The following is a 23,579-nucleotide window of genomic DNA, read 5'->3' as shown; positions in this document are numbered from 1 at the left end:
TTATATATTTGTGGTTCATGCAAATAGTTATCGGCCCAAAGAAAGATTACTATTTGGCCGAACCTAAATATATAATTTGTCAGTAATAAATATGGGACAATTATACGGTTTTTCATGTGAATAACGAATTCGTCCAAATAAAGACTCTTTGTTTAACAGGACTAATTGTCCATGTTTAATTATTGTTTTGAGAGTACCACTTACAAGTTAACATTTTTTTCCAAAGATTAAATGTCAATGTTGTGCTCGATATCTTGTGATGAGGTTCACCATAGTTTAAATATGTTATTTTATGTTAATGTATGTAAAAATGTGTATGTTAATTATGAGCATGTTTGTTCTCGATTTAGTTAATACTTCTACTTCTTCGATATCTACAAACATTAATTTCATCCCTGTTTTGAGTGGTTATAATTTCAAAAACTAGAAAAAGAATGTTATGATTGTTCTCGGATATATGCATTTGTATCTTGCACTTCGAGATGATCAACTACGTGCTTTTACGGACAAGAGTTCTGCTGAGGATAAAAGAAACTCTGAGCAGTGAGATCGATCTAATCGCATGAGTTTCATGATCATGAAACGTGCAATTCCTGGATCCTTCATGGGTACTATGTCTGAAGAGATAACTGCCAAAAAGTTCCTTGAAGAAATATAAAAACGTTTTACTAAAAACAAAAAGGCTGAGACAAACACTCTCCTTTTGAGTCTTGTCTCTATGAGGTATAAAGGAAAAGGGAACATTAAGGAATACATTATGGAAATGTCCCATCTTGCTTTGAAACTAAATGCACTAAAGTTAGAGATGTCTGAGGACTTGCTCGTGCACTTAGTTTTGATATCTCTTTTTGCACAATACAATCAGTTTAAGGTCAGTTATAACCGCCAGAAGGAATAATTGATTCTTAATGAGCTTATTTCACATTGTGTACAAGAAGATGCTAAGATGAAATAAGACAAGACAGAAAGTGCATATTTGGCAGTAGCCTCTAAGGACAAGTTTAAGAAAAAGAAAAGGACTAAGAAAGCTACAGTGGACCCTCAATCGCAAAAGAAATACAAAAGGCATCAGGACCCAAAGTCTAGTTATTTTTTTGCAAAGGGGAGGATCACATGAAGAATGATTGTACCAAGTATCATGCTTGGTGTGAGAAGAAAGGCATACTCCTTACTTTGGTATATTCTGAGGTTAATTTAACTTTTTTGTCTGAATACACTTGGTGAATGGATTCTGGTGCTACTACTCATATAAGTGTCTCTATGTAGGGTTGTCTAAGTTGTCGACCGCCAATTGATGCTGAAATTTTCATCTATGTGGATGATGGCAAATCAATTCAAGTTGAGGCAATAGGGACATTTAAGTTACTTTTAAATAATGAGAATTATTTAGATTTGAAAGAAGCATTTATTGTGATGTCTTTTAGGTGGAATTTGGTTTCTATTTCCACTTTAGACAAATATGGTTATTCTTGTTTATTTGGAAATAATAAATTTAAATTATTTCTTGATTCAAATCTTAATGGGATCAGTTCTTTATCTACGATTGATAACATTTATTTGCTTAATATTGTTGTCTCATATTATGAAACCTTGTATTTAACTTCTCGTGATACAAAACGAAAATTGACAAATAAAAATTCTGCTTTATTATGGCACAAGCACTTAGGTCATATTTCTAAACAAATAATTGAAAGGCTTATGTCGAGTGAGACTCTTGATTTCCTTGATTTCACTGACTTTCAGGTTTGTGTTGAGTGTATAAAAGAGAAACGAATAAACATAATAAAATTAAGTACTGAAAGGAAAACATATGTCTTAGAACTAAATTATACAGATATTTGTGGGTTATTTCCTACGACTTCTAGGAATGGTCAATAATATTTTATTACGTTCATAAATAACTATTCTTATTATGAGTACCTATATTTAATTCATGAAAAGTCTCAGTCCCTAGATGTGTTTGAAAACCAACTTAGCAAAAGAATTAAGGCCATCAGATATGATCGTGGTTGTGAGTACTATGGTAGATATGATGGATCAGGTGAACAATGTTCAGGGCACTTTGCTAAATTCTTAGAAAAATGTGAGATTGTCCCTTAGTATACCATGCAAGGAACTTCTAGCATGAATGGTGTTGCTGAGAGACGAAACATGACCCTTAAGAATATGGTAAGGATTACTATTTTTCATTCTACTTTACCAAAGTCCCTCCGGGGACAGACATTAAAGACTGTAACTTATGTATTGAACAAGGTACCATCTAAAGCAGTAACCAATACCCTATATAAATTGTGGACAGGAAAAAAACCTATTATGAAGCATTTTTATATTTGAGGATGTCCAGCTGAGGCTAGGTCATACAGGTCACATGAAAAGAAACTTAATTCAAGAACGATTAGATGTTATTTTGTTGGGTATTCTGAAAGGTCTACGGACTATAAGTTTTATGACCTTGTGAATAAGTCCTTTTTTGAAATGGGAAACGCTTGTTTCGTTAAGGGTGGTGAGTTTGTGGGGAGTGATAAGGTAAAAGACATTGCTTTTGAAGAAGAGTTTTTTTCTCTTCCTACAATTGTGGTTGACAATGATCATATTTTTATTCCTGACATTGTTCCTACAAATCTAGATCAAGGCAATACTTTAGATCTCCTTATCCAAAATCAAGTTTTTACTCCTAGAGTACAAACTCAACAACCTCAAAAAACATCTCAAGAACAAGTGTCATTAAGGAAATCCATTTGAGATAGGAGAAGGGCAACTAACTCCGCCTGTGTATAACTGTTTAGTTATACACTGTCGGTCCCAAGCCCGGATAACGGAGGAGGGTTGCGGTAGGCTTGTGACAACCAGCATAAAAACTTAGTCATACCCTATGAATATGAACCAATATGAGAATTTCGTTGGGGCGTTCCCTACTGAGCGATGCGCTGTACTCTATAGGCCCGGAGGCAGTAATAAATGGGCAAGGGTTGCTAGGTCGTCGCTCGGAAGCGACGCGTCACACCGGCGCCCGGATGTGGTGTCAAATAGGCAAGGGTTCCCTCACTTTGTTGGACGGGTGGGGGTAAAGAAGTTAGTCCAAGACCATAAAATTAGGTTAGCCACTTGGAACATAGGGTCTTTAACTGGTAAGTTGGTAGAGTTAGTAGATGTTATGTATAGGAGAAAGATTGATATTTTATGTCTACAAGAGACCAAATGGGTAGGTGAGAAAGCAAAAGTGATAGAACCTTGGGGATATAAGATTTGGTATACAGGAATAAATAGGAATAGGAATAGAGTAGGGATTGTTATGAGTCGTGAGTTTATAGATAATGTAGTTGAGGTCCGTAGGAAGGGTGATAGGATTTTACTTATTAAATTAGTATTAGGTACGAATATTATTAATATTATTAGTGTTTATGCACCTCAAGTAGGTTTAGATGATTCCACTAAGCATCAATTTTGGGAAGATTTAGATAGAGTAGTACAAGGGATATCTTATGGAGAAAGGCTTTTCATCAGCGGTGACCTTAATGAGCATGTAGGCATTAGTAGGGATGGATTTGAGAGTATCCATGAAGGCTATGGTATAGGAGAAAGAAACGATAGTGGAGAAAGGATTTTAGATTTTGGTTTGTCCTATGATATGATCTTAGCAAACACTTGGTTTAGGAAGAGGGAGTCTCACCTAGTAACATTTAAAAGTGAGGTTAATACGAGTCAGATAGATTTTTTCCTACTTAGAAAGAGAGATAAGGATTGTTGCATCGATTGTAAGGTTATACCGGGAGAAAGTGTAACTACACAACATAGAGTCTTAATTTTAGATCTTAGAATTAGACAATGCCGCAAAAGGGATAGACATAGGATAGATCCTAGAATTAAGTGGTGGGCACTGAAAGGAGCTAAACAAGGAATGTTTGTAGAGTGGGTAGTTAAGGAAGTTGATTGGTGTCTCGAGGAGGATTCAGAATCTATTTGGAATAAGATAGCGGGTGGCATGAGAAAGGTGGCTAAGGAGGTATTGGGTGAGTCTAAAGGCGGTGCACTGCTAGGTAAGGATACATCGTGGTGGAACGAATATGTCAAATTAGCTATTAAGGTTAAAAGAGAGTGTTATAGAAATCTAAGTAAAAGTCGTGATAATGAGAATTTAGAGAAGTATATGATAGCAAAGAAGGAAGCTAAAAAAGTAGTTCGGAACGCGAGGGATAAGATATATAAGGAGGTTTATGACAAGTTGGATACCAAAGAGGGTGAGAAGGATATTTATAGGATTGCAAAAATGAGAGATAGGAAATCGAGGAATCTGGGTATGGTTAGATGTATCAAAGATGAAACGCAAAGGGTTTTAGTCAAAGATGAGGAGATTAAGGAGAGATGGAAAGATTATTTTGATAAGCTATTTAATGAAAGTCATGCTCAGGATCTTGGAGACTTTTTCATTCCTTTTCATGAGATGAATCGTGACTTCATGCGCAAGATTCAAAAGAAATAAATTGCAGAGGCTTTGAAGAAAATGAAATCAAGAAGGGCAGTTGGCCCAGATGGTATACCTATCGAGGCTTGGAAATGCTTGGGAGAGAAAGGTTTAGAATGGTTGACAAATCTTTTTAACAAGATTTGGCGGACAAATAAGATGCCTAATGAGTGGAGGAAGAGTACTTTGGTGCCTCTATATAAGAATAAGGGTGATATACAAGATTGCATAAACTATCATGGTATAAAACTCATGAGTCATACTATGAAACTTTGGGAGAGGGTGATTGAGTCTAGGTTGAGGAAGGTTGTCATGATATCGGAGAATCAATTTGGTTTTATGCCTGGAAGATCTACTATGGAAGCTATACATCTTCTTAGACAACTTATTGAGAGAAATAGAGAGAGGAACAAAGATTTGCATATGGTTTTTATTGATTTGAAGAAGGCTTACGATAGAGTACCTAGGGACGTTCTCTGGTGGACAATGATGAAGAAAAGTGTTTCTCTCAAGTACATTAGTATAATTAAAGATATGTATGAAGGAGTAGTAACCAATGTCCGCACTTGTGGAGGGGTGACAACCAATTTTCCTATAACGGTTGGGTTACATCAAGGATCTGCTTTAAGCCCTTTCCTATTTGCTATAGTGATGGATGAGCTTACGAGATCAATTCAAGAAAATGTGCCGTGGTGTATGTTGTTTGCTGATGATATTGTTTTGATTGATGAGTCTAGAGCTGGGGTTAATGTTAAGTTAGAATTATGGAGACAAACATTGGAAGCAAGAGGTTTTAAGTTGAGTAAGAGTAAGACAGAATACTTGGAATGTCGATTTAGTAAGCAACAAAATAGAGATGGGAGTGTAGTGAAGCTTGGTGAGCAAGAAATACCGGTGGATGATTCTTTCAAATATTTGGGATCTATCATTCAAAAGTATGGAGAAATTGATGGAGATGTAAATCATAGGATAAAGGTTGGGTGGATGAAATGGAAGAGTGCAACTGGAGTGTTGTGCGATCGTAGAATGCCATTGCGGTTGAAGGGAAAGTTTTATAGGACGACTATTAGGCACGCTTTACTATATGGTATGGAATGTTGGGCTGCCAAGAGACATCATATTCAAAAAATGTGTGTAGCTGAGATGCGTATGCTGAGATGGATGTGTGGAAATACAATAAAAGATAAGATTCAGAACAAGGAGATACGTAAGAAGGTAGGCGTTGCACCCATTGAAAATAAGATAAGAGAGAATCGTTTACGGTGGTTTGGACATATTCGACGAAGGCCTAATGATGCTCCAGTTGGAAGGATGGAGAAATGAGAAAATATATTAGTTAAAAGAGGTCGGGGTAGGCCTAGAAAGACATGGATGGAGGTGATAGGAAATGATATGAATGCTTTGAACCTCACCGGGGACATGGCATTGGATAGAAATGAATGAAGGAGAAGGATTCATGTGGAAGACCCAGAATGATTTTCTTTGTTGGTTCATATCGCCGACCCCAATTGTTTTGGGATGAAGGTGTAGTTGTTGTTGTTTGTTGTATAGGAGAAGGGCAACTCCAGATGATTATATTGTCTTTCTACAAGAACATGAGGGTGATATTGGCCTAAGGAAAGATGATTCAATCAACTTCCATCAAGCCACACAAAGTTCTAACTTTCAAAAGTGGATTGATGTAATGCATGAGAAAATTAAATCTATGAAAAACAATGACGTGTGAGATCTTGTTTCATTACCTGAAGGTGTGAAACCCATTGGTTGCAAATGAATATTTAAAACAAAAAAGGATTCAAAGGGTAATATGGAAAGATATAAGGTTCTTCTTGTTGCAAAAGGGTTTTCTCAAATGGAAGGCATTGACTATACATAGACTTTCTCTCCAGGTTCTATGAATGACTCTTTTAAGATTGATGGCACTTATGACTCATTATAATTTAGAGATGCATCAGATGGATGTAAAGACTGTATTCTTTAATTGTGACATTGATGATACAATATATATGGTGCAACCATAATATTTTATCTCAGGCGATGCAAAGAAAATGTTTTGCAAACTAAAGAAATTCATTTATGGACCTAAGTAGGCTTCCCGTCAATGGTATCATAAATTTCATCAAGTTGTCATCTCATTTGGCTTTGAGATGAATGCATATACCATAAGTTCAATAGGAGTAAATATATTTTCCTAGTTTTTTATGTTGATGGCATATTGCTTGGCAGTAATGATATAGGCATACTATACAAAATTAAGAGATTTCTGACAAAGAAATTTGAAATGAAAGATCTTAGTGATACCTCTTTTGTATTAGGAATTCTAATACATCGAGATCATTCTCGAAGTATTCTTGGATTATCGCAAAAGAACTATATCGAAAGGATTCTGGATATATATGGCATGAAGGATTGCAAACCAAGTGATACTCTTGTTGCTAAGAGAAACAAGTTTGGTCTTGCTCAGTGCCCCAAACACCAGTCTAAAATTAAGAATATGAAACTGATTCCCTATGCATCCACTATAAGAAGTCTTGTATATGCTCAAGTGTGTACGCGTCCGGATATAGCGTATATTGTTGGGATGTTAGGCAAATATCTTAGTAACCCAAGTATGGATCATTGAAAAGCAGTTAAACGGGTTATGCGGTATTTGCAGAGAACAAAATGTTACATGTTCACATACAAGAAGTCAGATAAGTTGGAGATCACTGGGTATTTTGTTTCTGACTTTGTTGAATGCCAAGACAATCACAGATCCACATCAAGTTATGTTTTTTTGTTGGCTAGAAGAGCTATTTTTTGAATGAGTGCCAAGCAGACACTCATTGCTTTTTTTACCATGACAGTAGAGTTTGTGTCCTGTTATGAGACATCTAATCATTAAATATGGTTACGTAATTTTGTCACAGGGCTACAAATTTTGGATAATGTTGAGAGACCGCTAAAGTTATTTTATGACAATAATTCAACCATGCTATATTTCAATAACAATAGGAGCTCATCGAAGTTAAAGCACATTGACATTAAGTTCCTTGTTAAAGAAAGAGCGCACAATGGTCAAATATTGATAGAACATATTGGCACAAACTCCATGATTGCAGATCCGCTTACTAAAGGTTTGCTACCCAAGGTCTTTCACAAGCATACTGCTCAAATGAGTGTTTTATCATTTTATGATATGCTGGTTTAGTAGGAGTTTGTATTTGGATGTTTTATTATATAATAAAGATTCTTTTTACCGCTTCAGTATAAAGTTAAAGTTTTGGTTTTATTATGTACTCATTTGTTATGATCTCACTAAAGTTTAAGGACCAGTTGGAAATAGGCATGTTTGATCACATTACATGTAATTTTCATGCTTCACATCCATACTTGATCCATGTCATTTGGTTATGTCAATATACGTGATCATTGACGGGTCCAATTACGTTATCTGTAATAAAGACCGCTTTGGTTCTATGTTGACATGATCAATGAACCAGATTGGTAGAGATATCAATTGATAAAACAATATTTTTGAGCTCATAAGGTTATAATGTGTGATTATAAGGTTACATGTATGACCCAAGTGAGAGATTGTTAGGAAAAAATGTGTGGGCCTACATATGATATATCACATGTTATAGGTTATCTTAGGTTCAGGCCCTTTTTATGTGATCTAATACGGTATCTCATATGGTATGGTCTTATTATATGAAGAGACCTCTTATGCTCTTATCTGTCATTTGTTATTCTATAATGGGTTGAATTAGAAAGAGACTCTCAGTTGGATACAAATTAGGTTATGGTCCATAAACCATATACAATGGCTTTCTCTTTTTAAACTCTTCATCTACAACAAGAAAAATCAATCTCTCTCATAAGGTTTAGAAAAAGAAAAAGGTTCATATCTACAGGTTCTAAAGGATCATACCCATTAAAGATCTACCAGAGCACCAATGAATTCAGGTACGCTTCCGCATCAAGATTCAGTTTATATTTTGCTTTCAATGATTTAGCGTGAACATGAACATCAGTCCTTTTAGTTTTTCGGTGGATTCAAAATCCAACACCTGGACCATCCACTACCCTCAATGACATACAAATCATCATCTAGTCTAACTGATGCAAATCCAATCCTGTTCTTCAAATCAGTTGTTGGTGCGACTACCTTGGTTGACCTTTATCGTTTTTCCTGTTGAATGATCATGACATGGTTGTACATATAAAGATCCCCACCAACCATAGCCACTACTCCCTGCAACCATCCATAGTCCTCCACCATATCCTACGATTCTCATAGTATTCCAGCACCTGCACCGTCAACAATCCCTTATGCAACACATGGAACTTTCCTGAGATCACTACCCAGTGCAAGCTGAGTTATGGGTGTGCTGAAGATCTGCTTTTTTATCTCATCTATCCTTCTCAAGGTCATATGTCTCTTCTGTATAGAAAATTAAGAATTTATATCAAGGCACAAATGAGACTCCACTCTCCAACAAAAATAGTATCAGATCACATGGAATAACAATGGAGCACTCAAGTAATGAGTGAAAACTAATAAAAATTTGAGTTCAACTATTGCCATAATATTTTTATTTATATAATATGAAAGTGTGAGTTTTATGACATGTTTTAAATTACACGATATTTAATATTTTGCATGGTTCTTGTGAAATAGTTGATGTTTGATGATGTCTTATGGAGCTCGTAGAGACATAAATGTTTCATATGTGATTTTATGGTTGTATTTTGTGTAATTAATCATTTTTTATGTGTTACAATTTTTTTAGAAGTATTGCTATTTTATTTATTTACTTTATATATATATATTTGAAAAATCTTTATTATAAAATATGATTTTTTATTATACGATACATATCTTATTTTAGGCTATACTAATATGGGTAATGATATGATACTTACTATCTTGGTTTATATTATTAACATTGTACATACAAAAAGCAATTATTAATACAAAAAGCATTACTTTCATTTTTGAAATATTATGACACAAAAATATATTCAGAGACCCTCATACTCTTGTGAAGAGTGGTAGGTTAGCGAGATTCATTGTGAACATGTGATCACATGCATTTTTTGTGAGAGCAACCTAATAGAGGATTAGTGTGACAAGTTCTTAAAAGTTGAATCGTATCAAACTGCATATAATCAATATTCATTCTTTTTTATGGCAAATAATGTCTCACACATTGCTTCACCTACTCTTATAGTTGTTTATTCATCAAATGTGGTTCGCAAAGTAGGGGACCTAAGGTTAATAGATGAATAATAGAACATAAAGATGTTGTTTCATACAAATACAATATATGTTGTGAGGTTGGCTACAACAGGCTCAAGCACGAATATCATTATGTATATGTAGTATTGTTTAATTAATTGCTTCTTCGTGTGAATATCCAATATTGTTTAATTAATTGCTTATTTGTTTGTAGATCTAGTATTTTTTAATTAATTGCTTATGTTTGTGTATATCTTGGTTGTTCGAGATGTATAACCGTACATATTCATGCATTGTGAAAGAATTCAAACAACCCTAAAGTTCGAACAATAATGAAGAGTCGGTCGTATATTAGGTATAAGCAATAGTTAGGGTTCATGTGTGTATATTTGATATTAGTTATATATAATCTATTTTATTGTTAAGAACTAGTTAATAATAAAGAAAAAACAATGAAAAAAATATCAAAAGCCAAAAGAGTATGAATTTGACAAGAAAACTCTCCTGACAAGTGTAAGTATTAGTTTTACACAATTTTTATTTGTTTTTTTGTTACATTTGCACATTATTTTGTTTGTTATTTTGTTACCACACTGAATTTACTATATAGAATCTAGCAAAATTCGTAGAAAGACCCCAATTGACTTACAACGAGGATAGGGAAAGAGATATCTTGTCGAAGACCCTTTATCTTATCCTGCATTTCTCTGTAAGTTTGAAAAACAAAGTTTATATCGTTTTACTACCGATTAATACAAACTAACTGGTAAGCCTTGTTTGTTCACAACAAATGATTGCAACTAAAGGGCAGAGAGGTGTGGCATCTGACTGCTTAAAGATTACCAACTTGCCGTATCATTTCATTGATACTTACAAGTTATGTTTTGACACAACTTTGAACAATGACTTACAAATAAATTTTTACGTGCACGACATTACACTAGATTTATATTGTATTTCTTAATTTCTTTCAACTGGGAGCAACAAACACTAGTTTTTTGGGAAATGGACTTGAAAGAAAGGATTTTAGGTTGTACAATTCCACACTAAACACATATTTAACAGATAAAAACCTCAAACAAATAGTACGATAAGATAACTTAATAATGTACTCATTTTTTATTATGTTTATTATTTTCTTTTTTGTCCATACATGTTGCAGGTTCATTTTTTTTAGCTCAATTTTTGTTTGACTGTTACAAAGATTGGACGACATAGACCATGGAGGGTATTCCTCAACAAGAGAATGAGTAATTACTTTGCATTTGTTTGTTAACTTATTTCGTACATGTATATATTTTTTACTTGGTATTTTCTCATTTTACAGGTATAACTGCAGTATATTTGTCATACAATATATGTAGCACTTGGGTAGAAACTGAAGATTGAAATTTACATAGGTATATGTTTGCATGTCAATTGTTCACTAGTTTGAGATATTTGTTATAATTAGTTATTGCTAATAAAAGGTTATTTTATGCAACATGTCATAAATACAAAAAATCGTATGATCAAGTTCTACAAGCATATGAAATAAAGAGCTTCCAAGGGTGTGAAAGATAATGAAAATGTGAAGATATTAATTAGAGAGGTGTTAGAAGAGTCTGTCCAGCTATCTGCGCTATGGAAAATTATACACCTTTGTGATAGATCAAGTTAAACTTATATTTGTAAATAGATGGATCAAGTTTAACTTTGTAATTGAATTGATGAAGTTAAACTTTGATTGTAACTTTATAATGAAGCCCATATATTGAATGCAACATTGTAATTGTTAAACTTCAACTTTTCTAATTTATTATAAAACAACTGCATTTAGTTTTATGTTAATCGTATTGACTTGTTTATACATAGAAAAATAAATTTGTAAATTTGTGAGATTTTTGCCGATCAGTAGGATTTTTGCAAATATACTTCACAAGATTTCAAAATGTACATGCTAAAAAGTATGATATATGTAAATGAGTTGAAATTAGTTGCCGAAATGAAACAGGTTGGAGACCACTAGTTGGAAACAAAAGACAAAAAAAAAACCCTAAAGTATGTGAAATTAATCAAGTTGGGGACCACAATGGGTTTATATATGATTCGAGAAAATATTTTGTAAAAAATAAAAAATATCACATATTTATCATAATTGTGTAAATATTTAAGTATGATATTTGTGATATAAGGCGATTTGCAAATTACCTTATGCGAGATTGTTCAACATATGTGAATAAGTAAGATATTCACGAATTTAGTACTAAGTGGCAAGTGAAGTTTCATCGATAAATTTATGCAATTTCTGAAAGTATATGCGAAAAATAGGATATTTGCAAATTTAGTAGTAAGTTTCGTAGATAAATTTTTGTAATTTCTGAAAGTATATGCGAAAAAATAAGATATTTGTGAATTTAGTGGTAAGTAGAGTTTCACACATAAATTTATAAGATCTTGTAAAAGATATGCAAAAATATACAATATTTATGATTTTAGTGGTTTTAGTTTCACTGAAAATTCACAAATAAATTTATGCGAGTTCGTGAGTTTCACATAAAAAAATTGCGATTCTAGATTTAAGTGGGAGTTGGATCTAGCCGATGGGCAATACAATTTTATTGCAATAACACTTAAATTTGTGGTTGTGAAGGGTAAAATGATCCTAACAATGTTGGATATTTACAATTTTGGACATAAAAAAAATATAACAAATTATAAAATTTTTAAGAGATACGTAAGAAGGTAGGCGTATGCTGAGATGGATGTGTGGAAATACAATAAAAGATAAGATTCAGAACGAGGAGATACGTAAGAAGGTAGGCGTTGCACCCATTGAAAATAAGATGAGAGAGAATAGTTTATGGTGGTTTGGACATATTCGGCGAAGGCCTAATGATGCTCCAGTTAGAAGGATGGAGAAATGGAAAAATATATTAGTTAAAAGAGGTCGGGGTAGGCCTAGGAAGACATGAATGGAGATGATAGGAAAGGATATGAATGCTTTGAACCTCACCAAGGACAGGGCATTGGATAGAAATGATTGGAGGAGAAGGATTCATGTGGAAGACCCAGAATGATTTTCTTTTTTAGTTCATATCGCCGACCCCAATTGTTTTGGGATGAAGGCGTAGTTGTTGTTGTTATAAAATTTTTAAGAAATCAAGTCAAATCAGTTGTACAGTACAATCAATTTTCCTTATTAAAAACTGGTGTTAAAATCTTTTGTAACCATATGAGTATGTATTTTAGTAAAAAAATGTAATTAAAAATTGTTAAATCCTCACATATTAGTCATAGCACTTTGCATCCATCCCAATACCCTTACTCATTTCAAGCAACTATGAAAATCCCTGCACAATTATAACACTAAATTGCCTCGAAGGAGTTTGACACGGTGGGAGAGAGCCTAAGTTGCTAGACTGGTGGTTGTAGGTGTCACCCTTTTGCTAGGGGTGGCAATTTCTGACACGACCCCCAACCCGCTTCTTAGGCGGGTTCGGGTTCGGCTTAAACGGGTTCGTGTCGTAAACGGGTCGACCCGCCTAACCCGTTTATTAAACGGGTTGGGTTCATGTTAGGGGTATGCCAACCCGCCTACCCGTCTGACCCGTTTAATAGATGGGTTAGGCGGGTCAACCCGTTTACCCGAACCCGACCCGCCAACTCTTTTACCGATTTACCTTTGGGTCCTTTTTTCTTTTGAATACTTGATTAGGGATTTAGGGTTTCTCTCGGAGAACGGAGGGTAATCTGGCGATGATCTTGCCTTCCTTGTGGGCACTCTTCGGCTTGATCGTCGGTGGCGTCCACTCCGTCACCACCACCCTCATCTGACCACCACCACCGGTGGCGTCCTTTCCCTGGCCGAGATTGTCGCTAAAGCATAACTCGAACTCATCGGAAAATCTAGTGGTAGAGAGGCTGGAGGGTTTCACAACGATGGTGGTGGCGACCTTCTTCTCCTCTTCGCCCTGGCTCGGCTTCGTCCGCTCGTAGGGGGAGAGCCATTTGGCGCGCATGTACTCGGGCTTCCGCTAGGGTGGGAAGTGGAGCCCCTTCCTCTTCAGCGACTGCTTCGCGACCTCGGAGATGATGGTGACGATCTGGTGGAGCCGGTCGGCTTTTCGGACGAAGATGGACGACAGGGACTGGAGCACTGTTCGGTAGTGGCTCGTCGACCCGACCCGCCAACCCGTTTACCCGACCCAGACCCACCCGCCAACCTGCCCGCCAACCAGTTTACCCACTTACCCGAAACTGACCCGACAACCCTCCAACCTGTTTACCCGACCTGACTCGTTTATTAAACGGGTTAACTGTGTCGTGTCGGGTTACCAGTTTAATAAATGGGTCGGGTTCGTGTTTGCCACAGCTGACCCGTTTAATAAACGCCATCGTGTCGACCCGCCAACCCATCGTGTCGACCCGCCAACCTGACCCTATTGCCACCCCTACCTTTTGCATTATTAAGCCAAAGGAAGGCTAAGGGTTACTCTGCCTCAGAAACGACCATAGGTTGGCGGGCACTGACCAGCGTGACCAAGTCTCACGAAACAAAATATTATAACATTAGATTTATAGTAAAGTCTTAACAACCTTTAAAATTTCATTAGTTACTTTTTCTCTATTCTCTTCCAAAGTTCGACATCGCCTTTTCTATACGTTGAAACAAATTGTGAATTTCAAAAACTTGCTGTTGGTTTATAATTATAAGCTACGCGCAAACAAAACGTTTCCAAACGTTTCCGTTATACAAACGTTTCGATGCGATTTTCCATTAGACAAAGTTGGTTGTCGTTTTGGTAATTTCCTATACATTTAATTAACGGGATAGGATGGCGCTTTTCAGTTCCGATATTTCCGTGCCGCTGTACGAGAAAAAAAAAGGCGCGGGATGACTGGAGTATTTCCTTCGCGCCTCCTTTTTGTCTCTGCGGTTCTCGCCGAGTGAGGGATTCTCTGGCGGGGTTCCGGCCGGATGGAGGCCGTCGCCGAGGCGCTATGGGGGTTGGCCGACGTTCACGAGGGCAGCGGCGACGTCGGAGCGGCCGTGAAATGCCTAGAGGCGATCTGTCAGAGCCAGGTCTCCTTCTTACCCATGATCGAAGTCAAGACACGCCTGCGGATCGCCACCCTTCTGCTGAACCACACGGATCACGTCAACCATGCCAAAGCTCACCTCGAGAGTTCGGTCAGTTTGTCTTCTGCCTTCCCGTTGTGTACATCTATCGTCTCTACTCGGTCGATTAGTTTCTCGACGGAGTGAATTTGATATTCTATCATCGGAGGAAGTTTTGTGCTGGATTGAGTTCTTCTACTTGTTTTGTTATGCATAATTTGAGTTGCGTTTGCGTTTGGAATGGGATCAATTTTAGCTGATGTGTAAGTAGGGATTTTCGGTTCACTAATTGGTGCTTTATGGATTTAATTCATAGGTAAGTGAAAGTGCTAGACTTCTTCGAGGATTTCTAATGCAGGCGTTCACTTGTTTTATAAAAATCATTGACGCGAACGTTTGGTGGATTTTCCCCAATTTTAATCAACTTTATGGCTCAAATTCGGCTTTTCGTAACGGATTTTTTGCATAAAAGGCAGATTAATTGTCTTTGTGAATAATTTTTTTTTGAAAGGGAAGCTGGGGTTAGGCTGACCCCTACCAGAACAACAGCCGATCCATGTGGCAGAGGGATTCGATCCTGGGACTTCAGCTTGACACAGGACCCCACTTACCACATGGGATACCACCTCGGTGACTCTTTGTGAATATTTCCTTGCTCTTTTGCTCAACAAAAGTATCATAGAAGATCTTTTAGAACCTCGTTTCCTTGGAAGGCCTATCATTCTTACATTTTCTTTTCTTCAGTGATGATGTGGTCCAGTGGTTTGAGCTTTGTATAGTTTCTAAGATATTTCCCGGTTTTATGCATTTACAACAAACTAGGAAGAGATAAGAATGCTTTTGATTTGAACATGAAAAAAAAAGACAATTGGTGAAAAGTTACTTAATGTAGATCAAGTTTTTTTTAGGCTTTTTGCTGCTATATATAACTGGATTGCGGATTGCCGCCGTGTCTGTTTACACATTTTAAACATACAAAGTGTTGGTGGTATCTAGTATTTCTAACGTTTGATTAGTTCGGGCAGACTTTCTGCTTATAATAAGAATTGACTTGACATGATCTTTGTTTGGTTGGGTTTTAACAAATTGTTGAGATCATTCCTGAGTGCTCTGTGGCGTTCTCATTGAATTTGTTGAATTAACTTGACATGATCTTTGACTGTTGGGCTTTGTCAAGCTTTTGAGACCATTCCTGAGTGCCTCGATGGCTTTCTCATTAAATTTCTTGATTGTTTAGTGTCTTTTTTGTTTACACACGAAGTTCAGCTAATATTTTGCATATCTCTTGCAGCAATTACTTTTGAAGCAAATCCCCTCATGTTTTGAACTAAAATCCAGAGCATATAGCTTGCTTAGCCAATGCTATCATCTGGTCGGTGCCATTCCACCCCAGAAACAGATTCTGAACAAAGGTTTGGAGTTAACGGCTACTCAAAATGGGTATGCATTTTTATTCCCTATTCCTCTTATCCAACTTGCCTTTTTTTTGCTTCATTCTTTTTCCCTTTTGGAACGAGTGGTGCTTTTTTTTATATAGTAGTTATGCTTATTGAAACTTAAAGCTGGGAAGATTACACGTGTCAGTCATTTCTATAAAATGCTAGTTGATCAAGAACTTAGAAGCATCTTTTTGCATTAGGAATGTTTAACCTTTGACTGCAATGACTTGTCCATGAGAGTGGCTGTGCGTGCAAGTGTGCATGCATGTGTAAAGAGCTTCAGATTCTTGGATTGTTGTTAGATTCTGCAGAAAAAGTTTTTTTTATTACAAAAGATATAGGTAAATATACTAATCAACAAGTAAAATTTGCTAATGATTACCCATTTCTACATGGTTTGATAGTTTATTGAATGAACAAATATCTCAATTCTCTCGCTATCAAAAGTTGGTCTAGGTAAGAATCGGGCCTGATCTATGTTGGTTTTACTATTGAACCACTTCAGTCAATTGTTCAGTCCAACTGGCTTAAAAATTGCTGATGTCAACTACAAGGGTGCTTGTTCAAACTCCTTAAATTCATCTTGTTGCAGCAATAGAAGTTCACTTTGCCTTTCCTTTTCTTGAATTGAAATATGACTTCACTGTTCTCTTGTTTCTCTTATAAAAGGATATCAGGGATATTATGGTCATGCAATTTCAATTTACAGCTTGCAAATGCTTTGATCATTGAGGGAGATTATCACGGATCTATACGAGCTTTGGAGTATGGTTATCTTTGTGCGTCTCAGGCCAGTTACACTGAACTTATGGTATCGTGTTTCATGTAAGGTTAACTTCTTAGAATATTATGTGCTATCTCAAACCATTGCAACATTATGACTGAGTTTCTTAAACTATGTGACACAGATGGTTTTTGCAACTTCAATGCTGCATGTTCACTTGATGCAATGGGAAGATATGACTGATGTCACAAAAGCTGTTGATAAATGTGATGAAGTTTGGGAATCCATTCCACCTGAAAGGGTATATTCACTTGTTGACTTCTATGTTGTTCATTTCTTTGTTTCTGAAATGTCAATTCTTAGCAGTTAAATAGGAACCTTCAAGATGAGTGGTAACCAGTGTTGTTAGAGGCGAACGCCTCAGTACCTGAAGCGTACGCCTCAGAGGCGAAGCGCAAGCTCAAGGAACCGAGGCACTGTAGGGAGGTGTTTGCACGCTTGAAGCGCACACTTCACATGGGTGAAGCGCATGCCTCGCGTCGAGGCGCGCTTTGCTTCTAAGGCGTACGCATCATGTAAAGCAAAAAAAAAAAACCGTATCAGACACGTGTCAGACACGCATCCGAGGTCGTTCTGCGGTGGCAGACTCAGATTGGATCCAGGCCCGGACCCGCCCCAGGTTCTCGAATAATTGAGCCTGCATCTTTAAAAGATGCAGACTGAGAGGGGTGAGGTGTAAAACCCTCGCCACTCTCTCTCTCTCTCTCCTCTCTTTCGTCTCTCCGACTCATGTCTCCTCCCCTTTTTCCGCAGCCGCCGGCGATTGTGCCGACGACCTTCACCCGCAGCATCCCTCATCGGAGTTTCGATGAGCCACCCCTTTGCTGACAGGCCCCATCGTTCCCTTCTCTCTGTGGTCGTCGACATCCACCTTAGCAACCACTCGTGGTCGGTGGCAGGAAGACGCCGACGGCAATGTCGTCGTCCCCCTTCCTCTTCTTCTCTTTATCTCTCTCCCCCCCCCCCCCTCGTGTTCTCTCTGCTAGCGTCGACACCCTGCCGTCAGGCATCCTAACCCCCCTTGCCCCTTTGTTGGGTATTCTTGCTGTCACCAACCACCCTTGATCTCCCTTTCCCCTTCTCTACTTTTGTTGGTGACTGGCGACAGAAGTCGTCGGCGATAGCATCGTCGACCTTCTTCTTCTTCTCTGTGCCCTCCGACCATCCTGAGTTGCTCTCTTTGTCTTTGGCTGGCACTACCTCACTAAAATCCTTCTCAGCACTCCTCATTCGACGCAACACCTCGCCTGAACCTTGACACCGGTGGTTCTCAGGTATATCTCTTCCATGTACTCTCATCTCTCTCATTGTTTTTCTCACTGGAGACGTCGACAGGAGGTCGCCAACTTTCTGCCACTCTTTCCTTTTCTGTTTGTTGGCAGTGGACCAGAGGCACCATCGTGGGTGGCTCTGGATTTGCTAGGAGGGAGGTGCTGAGCACCCCTCCTCGTTGTCTTCTTCTCTCTTCTTCGTCTCCCTCGACCCTCCTGTTCTCAGGTCTGTGCACCGGAGCCACCATCGTGGTGGCTCTGGGTCTGCCAGGGAGGGAGGACTTCTCAAATATTTCTGTAATAAGCACGCTATCTAATGTCTCAAAAAATAATACGAAGACAAGAAAGTAGGAACTTGAAAAGGATGTTGAAGCTCAAGACTCCATCCCTTCCACCCTTTGGGGAGTGTTGATATATATATATATATATTATACTTAGCATTTCAGACTAATTTTTCATATGAAAAGTTCACCTAAAATCACACAAACAAGATTGTGAGGGGCAAGAATATGAGTATCTATAAGTATTACAAGGCTCTTAACAAGACTATGATATGAAAATTTTCTCTTGGTACAAAGAGAATTTACAAGGTTTTCATTCATCCAAACAACAATTGGTTTTGCACGAAGGGAAAGGATAGAGAATTCTGTGTTTAGTTCTGAATTTAGTTCTTGATCAAATCTGTCTCATCTAGGGCTAAGATATGTTAGAAACTTAAGAATAGTTTCGTATTGAGCGTGATTTTGTAAATTATTTTTTTATTATCATGCATGAGTACTATTTGGATTGGATGATAGAGATGTTTTTAAATATATGTTTTCTTGATTATGGATTGTATTGTTTTAAAAAAATCTAATTTTGTACAGGTGGTTGTTTATCTTCAAACAAAATGACAAGGACAGATCCAACTTGGAAGCATTGTTTTGAAGAAGATTTGAATGATAAGGAAAAAAGAGGAAATTTGGTATGTAAGTATTGTAAGGTAGTTTATAAAGGTGGTGTAGCAAGAATAAAAGAGTATCTAGTTGAAACTCAAAAGGGTGCTAAACCATGTGATCGTGCACCAAATGAGGTGACACAATTTTTTGCAAAATACTTGCAAAAGAAAAAAGAATAAAAACAATAAAAAAAAATATTACAAAGTGGTATGAAAGAAAGCTTTACTTAAGGACTGATGAGTGGTGAACTTACTTCTCCAACTACTAGTAGAGTTGGAAGTTCACAAACAAGAGGCCCTATGGATCAATTTGTGAGTTTAGAAGCTCGTCAGACAACAATAAATAATGCATTGGAAAAAGAAAAAAAAATATGTTATGCTATTGGGCGATTCTTTTTTGCAAATGCATTATAATTAATTTGTGCAATAGTCGATATTTTGAATCCATGTGTGAAGCTATTGCTAATTACGATCGAGGATTTAAACCACTAAGTTATCATGAGATGAGAACTTGGATTTTAAAAGATGAAGTGATAAAACTCAGATTATGTTGGAGGACTACAAAAAGACATGAGCAAGATCTGGTTGTACTATAATGGCAGATGATTGGACGGATGATAAAAGTAAAAATTTGATTAATTTTCTTATGAACAATTCTTCAGATATAGTCTTTTTGAAGTGTTGTGATATTAGTGAAATAAGAAAGACAACTGATAATTTGGTAAAGTTATTTAGTGAAGTAGTTAAAGAAGTCGAAGAACACAATGTAGTACAAGTAGTTACAAATAATGCAGCAAATTACAAGGCTGCAGGTTTGAAGTTAAAAGATATTGAAGGTTTTTAACATATTTTTTGGACATTTTGTGCAACGCATTGTATAGATTTGATACTTGAAGACATTGGCAATATACATTTGCATAAACGAGTATTGGAAAATGCAAAGTTTGTAACTACATTTATATATGGACATGCATGACTTTTAAATTTGATGAGAAAATATATAAATGGTAAAGAGCTCTTACGGCCAGCTATTACTCGTTTTGCAACTTCTTATCTTACTCTTCAAAGTATTGGTGTAAACAAAAAGGCATTAAAGAATATGTTCTTATCTCCAGAATTTCAAGATAGTGAGTATTATATCAAAAATCTAAAGGTAAAGAAGTAACACACATTGTCACTGATGATAGACAATTTTGGAAAACAATTGTTTATATCATCAAAGTCACATTGCCTTTGGTGAAAGTATTGAGAAGGGTTGATTCAGATGATAAACCAGTTATGGGATTTTTGTTTAATGATATGAGAAAGGCAAAAGAAGAAATAGCTCATAATGTAGGCAATGATAAGAGCATCTATATAGAAATTTGGGATATTATTGACAAGAGGTGGGATAATCGAATGCATCACTTCTTACATTCTGCAACGTATTTTCTAAACCCATACTTTCATTATGATAATGATTGTGTAAAAGATAAAAAAAGTAAAACTGGGTTTATGGAATGTTTAGAAAAGATAGAGCCCAATATAGAAGAACGTTGTGAGATTTTGATTCAGCTTGATACATATGAAAATGCAATTGGTTTATTTGGTAGACCAGAGGCAATTGGCACAAGAAAGAGAAAAAATCCAGGTATGTATTTTTTCTTTATATTGTCTTAATTTCAATTCCAATTGATCTAATTTTTTTCTTACTAACATTCTTTTTTATTTTATTTTCTCAGCTTATTGGTGTAATACATTTGGTGATGAAACAAAAGAATTGAAAAACTTTGCAATGCGAGTGTTGAATCTCACATGTAGTGCATCAGGATGTGAGCGTAATTGGAGCACTTTTTCTTTGGTAAATAAAGATATTTTAATATTATTGATTATTTATTGTTGCATAATATATTGCAGATTTGTAATTATATAAAATTTTAATTTAGAGGTACATACAAAAAGGCGAAATCGCCTTGAACAAGAAAAACTCAATGCTTTGGTGTTTATCATGTGCAATATGAAGTTGAAAGAAAGAGATATAAGAAGGAAGATAGTTGATGATCATTTGTGTCTTGAAAATATTGATTCTGATGATGAGTGGATCATAGAAAAAGAAGATCTAGTTTTGCCACAAGATGCATTAGAAGATTCTTGGTTGGATCCAACTTTTAATTTGGATGATATAGATGTTACTCCTTTTTGAGACTTCACTAAGCTCAACTAAGAAAAGTAAAAAAGATCCATCTTCAAACAAGATGCATGCTAATAAAGGTATGTCTTGTATTTTATAAATCTTATACTTTTTTGAATTTTAAATATTAATTTTGTCAATATTTTGGAATAACGGTAAAAGAAAATAAGTAGAAGATTCAGAAAATGAGAGTGCGGATAATGAAGAAATTGCAGATGAAGAAGAAACTATTCCTTATATGGATGATTCAAATGAAGATGAGCTATCTAGTTCTAGTGGAGACAATTTTGTTATATTTGATATTGTTTAAGGCTTATGACTTGTTAAATATTTAATATTATTTAAGACTTATGACGTTGAAAATATTCGACTTTATGTTATTTGCCTTTAAGGAGACATTTAAGACTTATGACTTGTTAAATATTTGATGTTATTTGACTTGAAGAGGTATCTTGTTTACATTTTGTTAAACATTTGAAGAGATATTTTTAATTTTATTTATTCATTTGTGATTACGTGAATGTTAGTTTTGTACAATAGTTTAAGAATGAACTTATTTTATATTAATTGTGCATTTGAACTCTATTATTAAAACAAAAATTTTGAGCATAGAAGGTATTTCTAGAACAGGTCGATTTGGAGATGGCCCCACATGTATTCAGTATGATTTCATGATTGTAGATATAACTTGTTTTATCTTGCACTATGAGTCTAACTTAATTGTGGTTTACATGTGCATGCATATAAGAAAATGAATAATACGAGTTAATTATAGGAAAGTAGTATTTATTTTATATTATCGTTTATTAGTAGTTTTTATTTAAAATCTTCATTATTTTATTAATATTATATATTTTATTATTTTAATTATGAAGCTTACGCTTCAACGCCTCGAGGCGTAAGGCTTACGCCTCGCTTCATAACAGGCTCAACGCCTCACTTCGCCTTATCGCATTTAACAACCTTGGTGGTAACATTCAATCAAAGGTGAATCCTGACATTTTAGTGAGGAGTAATGAGGCCTGGGGTTTTTATTGTTATTCTTGGGCCGTCTTCCTTTTTCATGATTGGTTCAGTATCATGTTTTAAGATGATTTCATGGAACACTAACAGTCTAGTTTTGATGAGTTTTCTGGTTTTCAACATTGTTGTGGCCTGTATCTTTACAGTCAGTTGATTCATACATTTTATCTCCTTAGGATATGCGACTATAAGAATGCTGCTCAACATGTTGAAAAACTGGATGCTACTCTGAAAGTACATGCAGCATGTGCAGAAAATTGGACTGATTGTCGAGCTCAATAATATAAACAAAAGCCTCTCTCGGCATGATCTGCATCATCAGCAAAGGGCATTATTATGTCAGAGACCAATTCAGCTGCAAGATCAATTAAAAAGTTTTAAGTCATGTTCCACTGGAAGGGGATATCTTGAACAATCATGTGCTGGAAATCTAAAAAATGCATGGAGAAAGAAGCTAGCACGTGGACCTGCTCCTCTGAACGGAGAATGGCTGCCAAGAAGTGCTGTTTATGCATTGGTTGACCTTGTTGTCGCCCAAAGGGGTTATTTAAAGAGTGCACAAGACGTCTTCAATCAGGGCTAAATGTAATTTCTGGTATGTTTGTGCCCCTGATTTTCTAGTCTATAAGCATATTATGATGCTACAAGATTTTAATGTTCTTCAGCTGTTTCATTTTAGGTTGATAAATAAACAAGAGAGGGAAGAAGCTCACCTTGGGTCTTCAATGGAGGAAGCTGCGGGAGGAAGTTTAGGAGAGAGACAGCAATGAGAGAACATGAGGGTCGACCCCGTATGGGTCCCTTTTTATAGATTTTCAAGACTTAGGTTTAGAGAGTTCCGATCTAACCGGAACTTTTTAAATTAATTAAGAGATAAGCCAAGGGGAGGGGGGGGGGGTGGATTTCTCTTGGAGAGTTTCAACCTAAAGGACTCTAACTAATTAGACCTAATTGACTCTTAAATAAATTCTGAAAATTCTCAAATGTGATGCCACTTATGTGGGCCTACATTTGGTTTTTTAAAACCCTAAATAAAAGTTTAAAAACAAAGCTAAAATGCTAAAATGAAAATGAAGTTTTTAAATGAATTAGATTTTGACTTTTCAAACTTCAACTTGATTAAAATACTAACTAAACATAAACTAACTTAAATACCTTCAAATATGGT

At 36.1% G+C, this 23,579-nt stretch overlaps 1 protein-coding gene across 5 annotated transcripts; it reads left to right on the top strand.

Moving 5' to 3' along the window:
* Nucleotides 1-14,731: 14,731 nt before the first annotated feature.
* LOC149844314 (sister chromatid cohesion protein SCC4-like) lies at nucleotides 14,732-22,720 on the top strand. 5 transcript variants are annotated; one of them, XM_090002138.1, is made up of 5 exons: nucleotides 14,732-14,859; nucleotides 16,079-16,227; nucleotides 16,896-17,016; nucleotides 17,135-17,251; nucleotides 22,588-22,720. In XM_090002138.1, the coding sequence occupies exons 1-5, from the start codon at nucleotides 14,767-14,769 to the stop codon at nucleotides 22,600-22,602; spliced, it is 495 nt and encodes a 164-aa protein (XP_089858264.1). In that variant the 5' UTR covers nucleotides 14,732-14,766; the 3' UTR covers nucleotides 22,603-22,720. The 5 variants fall into 5 exon arrangements, 4 of the variants coding, with proteins under 4 accessions (XP_089858264.1, XP_089858263.1, XP_089858262.1 ...); XM_090002137.1 differs by lacking the exon at nucleotides 22,588-22,720 and adding an exon at nucleotides 19,148-19,241 and having other exon boundaries at nucleotides 16,896-17,037; XM_090002136.1 differs by lacking the exon at nucleotides 22,588-22,720 and having other exon boundaries at nucleotides 17,135-17,500.
* The last annotated feature ends 859 nt before the right edge of the window (nucleotides 22,721-23,579 follow it).

Source organism: Nuphar pumila, chromosome 3 (assembly GCF_984573655.1).
Source record: "Nuphar pumila chromosome 3, dmNupPumi1.hap1.1, whole genome shotgun sequence".
NCBI classification, from domain to species: domain Eukaryota; kingdom Viridiplantae; phylum Streptophyta; class Magnoliopsida; order Nymphaeales; family Nymphaeaceae; genus Nuphar; species Nuphar pumila.
Note: the sequence above shows the minus strand (reverse complement) of the source record. Positions and strands in the feature narration are given on the sequence as shown.